The sequence below is a fragment of the Cyprinodon variegatus genome, unplaced genomic scaffold, assembly GCF_000732505.1.
Source record: "Cyprinodon variegatus isolate N-32 unplaced genomic scaffold, C_variegatus-1.0 Scaffold483, whole genome shotgun sequence".
NCBI lineage: Eukaryota > Metazoa > Chordata > Actinopteri > Cyprinodontiformes > Cyprinodontidae > Cyprinodon > Cyprinodon variegatus.
Genome location: NW_015150936.1, coordinates 631,460 through 633,602, shown reverse-complemented (window position 1 = coordinate 633,602; position 2,143 = coordinate 631,460). Strand labels below are relative to the sequence as shown.

The 2,143-nt window shown below is 39.4% G+C and overlaps 1 protein-coding gene across 1 annotated transcript in view; it reads left to right on the top strand.

The window, feature by feature from the left end:
- The first annotated feature begins 1,060 nt into the window (after window positions 1-1,060).
- Window positions 1,061-2,143, top strand: part of prkcz (protein kinase C, zeta) — a 221,473-nt gene continuing 220,390 nt past the window's right edge. The window contains exon 1 of the mRNA XM_015390042.1: window positions 1,061-1,310. Coding sequence (XP_015245528.1) covers window positions 1,234-1,310 — 77 coding nt within the window. The 5' untranslated portion in view covers window positions 1,061-1,233. The remainder of the gene's footprint in view (window positions 1,311-2,143) is intronic.

Sequence of the window (2,143 nt, the reverse complement as noted above, 5' to 3'; positions counted from 1 at the left end):
TAGGAGAGATATGATCTCTCTTTTTCATTTTCATCAGAACTCTGGCTGCAGCATTTTGGATCAGCCTACAGCTGAATATTTTAACCTTCATACATTTTAACTAACAACAAAAAAATTTATATTTAGTGTCTTAAGGAAGTATAAATGTTTTCATATGGTAACCAGACAGTAAATTTGAACAGTTTCTTTTCCCATTATTTAATTTTCCAATTTCACATGAACAAAGTTTTACAGTTGAGGAGAAGATTAGAAATGAATTATTCCTCTTAGATTATTGTGTATTTCCTTACAAAAAAGTCAAGATTAGGTATTTAAAATATATTTTTCTGAATTAAAGCAGTTTGTTCTTTTAGTTATACATTCATAATGGAATAATGATTTTAAAAAATAATACAGCGTGATTAGTTCTCTACACCAGAGCCCCAAACATGAAATTACATCTTTAGTAATAGATATTGTTTGTTATTTCACGGATGTCCAGCAGGTGGCGCCTCAGGTCTTTAAACCAATCAGGATTAATGTTGGAATTTTTCTAAGCTTGTTGTGGGGTTTAACCTTGTTTTGGGGTTTTGTTTGTTTTATTAAAGGCATAACTTTATAGTGAAATGTTTACCCACAGCAAATTAACAGAAAAAACAAACAAACAAACCGCACAATTAATCATTAATAATTATTTACAGGCCGCAGAAGCTGCAGTAAGACTAATGGAGACATAAAGTGAAGTGATCATAATTCTGGACATAAATGTGATCCTCCTCCTCCTCCTCCTCCTCTCCTGTTGGAGCTGTTGCTGTGGCAGCCATGGAGGGGAACAGCAGGACAGGTGAATTTGGATTACAGTAACCATAGTGAGACGGAGGACAGGAAGTCAAGTTAAATTAAACATCACAGGAAACACAGAGAAGAGTTGCCTTCAAAATAAAAGCACCACTGTAACACTGCCATCAAACTTTAAAGCGTCAGACTCATTTGTATCTTATTTTGAAAACCCGTCCCTGAAATAACTTCGCCGCTTTGACTCTTTGATAGAAACTTGGTCCCTGAAGCTTCTAATGAGCCTCAAACAGCAGAAAAACTTCCAAGCAGCTTTTCAAACTTTAAAGAAGTCGGAAGCAAACGGCGGAGCAAAGGTTCGGCATGAAAAAGCCGCTCCTAGGAAGTAACGGCTAGTTGGAGACTTTTGGCCGTGTCCAGTTTGGGTCGGGCTGCCGGGAGGTGAACCGAACTCTAACGATGCATGTGCTGCAGGCCAACGGATCCATTATGGACCTGAGCTCCGACTGGGTGAAGGTTAAAGCCCACTACCGAGGGTGAGTCTCTGTGGGGTAAAAGGCGAGGGTGGTTCCCCACCGAACCCCCCTCCTCTTCGCTCCAACTGGGTCAGTCCGACACTCACCTGCTGCTCCAGGTGGAGGAGAGATCCAGGAAGATGGTTTCTACCTGTGAGAGGAAAACTACTCAGCTGTGGCAAGAAGTTAGACCAAATTTATAGTCATTTTTATCCACAGAGTGAATAAAATGATATTTTGTTTATACATCTTTGAGAGAGTTAATGAGCAGCTTAGCAGTGAAATGAACATTTCAATGTATAAAGTGCAGCAGTGATCAAATGTAAACAGTGTGGGAGATAAATGGCTGGAAGGTTTAGAGAAGTGCAAAAAGGCATTGATATGGTGCTAAAATGCAGTGAAAAAAAACATTAGAGTTGAGTTCTATGATGTCATCAGTGTGATGCAGAATCTGGATTTGTGATTTATACCGATTCAAAAGGAGCGGATCTGCTCATAAGGTTTAATTTGCATGTTTTCTAAGGCAAAAACAATGCTTTGCTTTGGTCCATTCAATAAAGCCTGGAACTCAACGCTGTTTCTGACATTTTGAATTAAAAATCTTCCTGGATGGAAAGAGAAACTTCTTCAAACATGGAAAAAAGTCCAGTGGATTGTTGTTGTTTTTTTACTCTTTTTGATTGACCTGGAATACTGAGAATCTTCATCAGCATACAACTTGATTTAGAGTTTTCTCAACAGTTCATCAGTCTAATGTCGGTGGGGTAGAAGCTGTTTCGGAACCTGCTGGACCTGCATTGAATGCTGTGAAGCCTCTTCCCAGAGGGCAGCAGGGAGAACAGTCCATGGTGGGG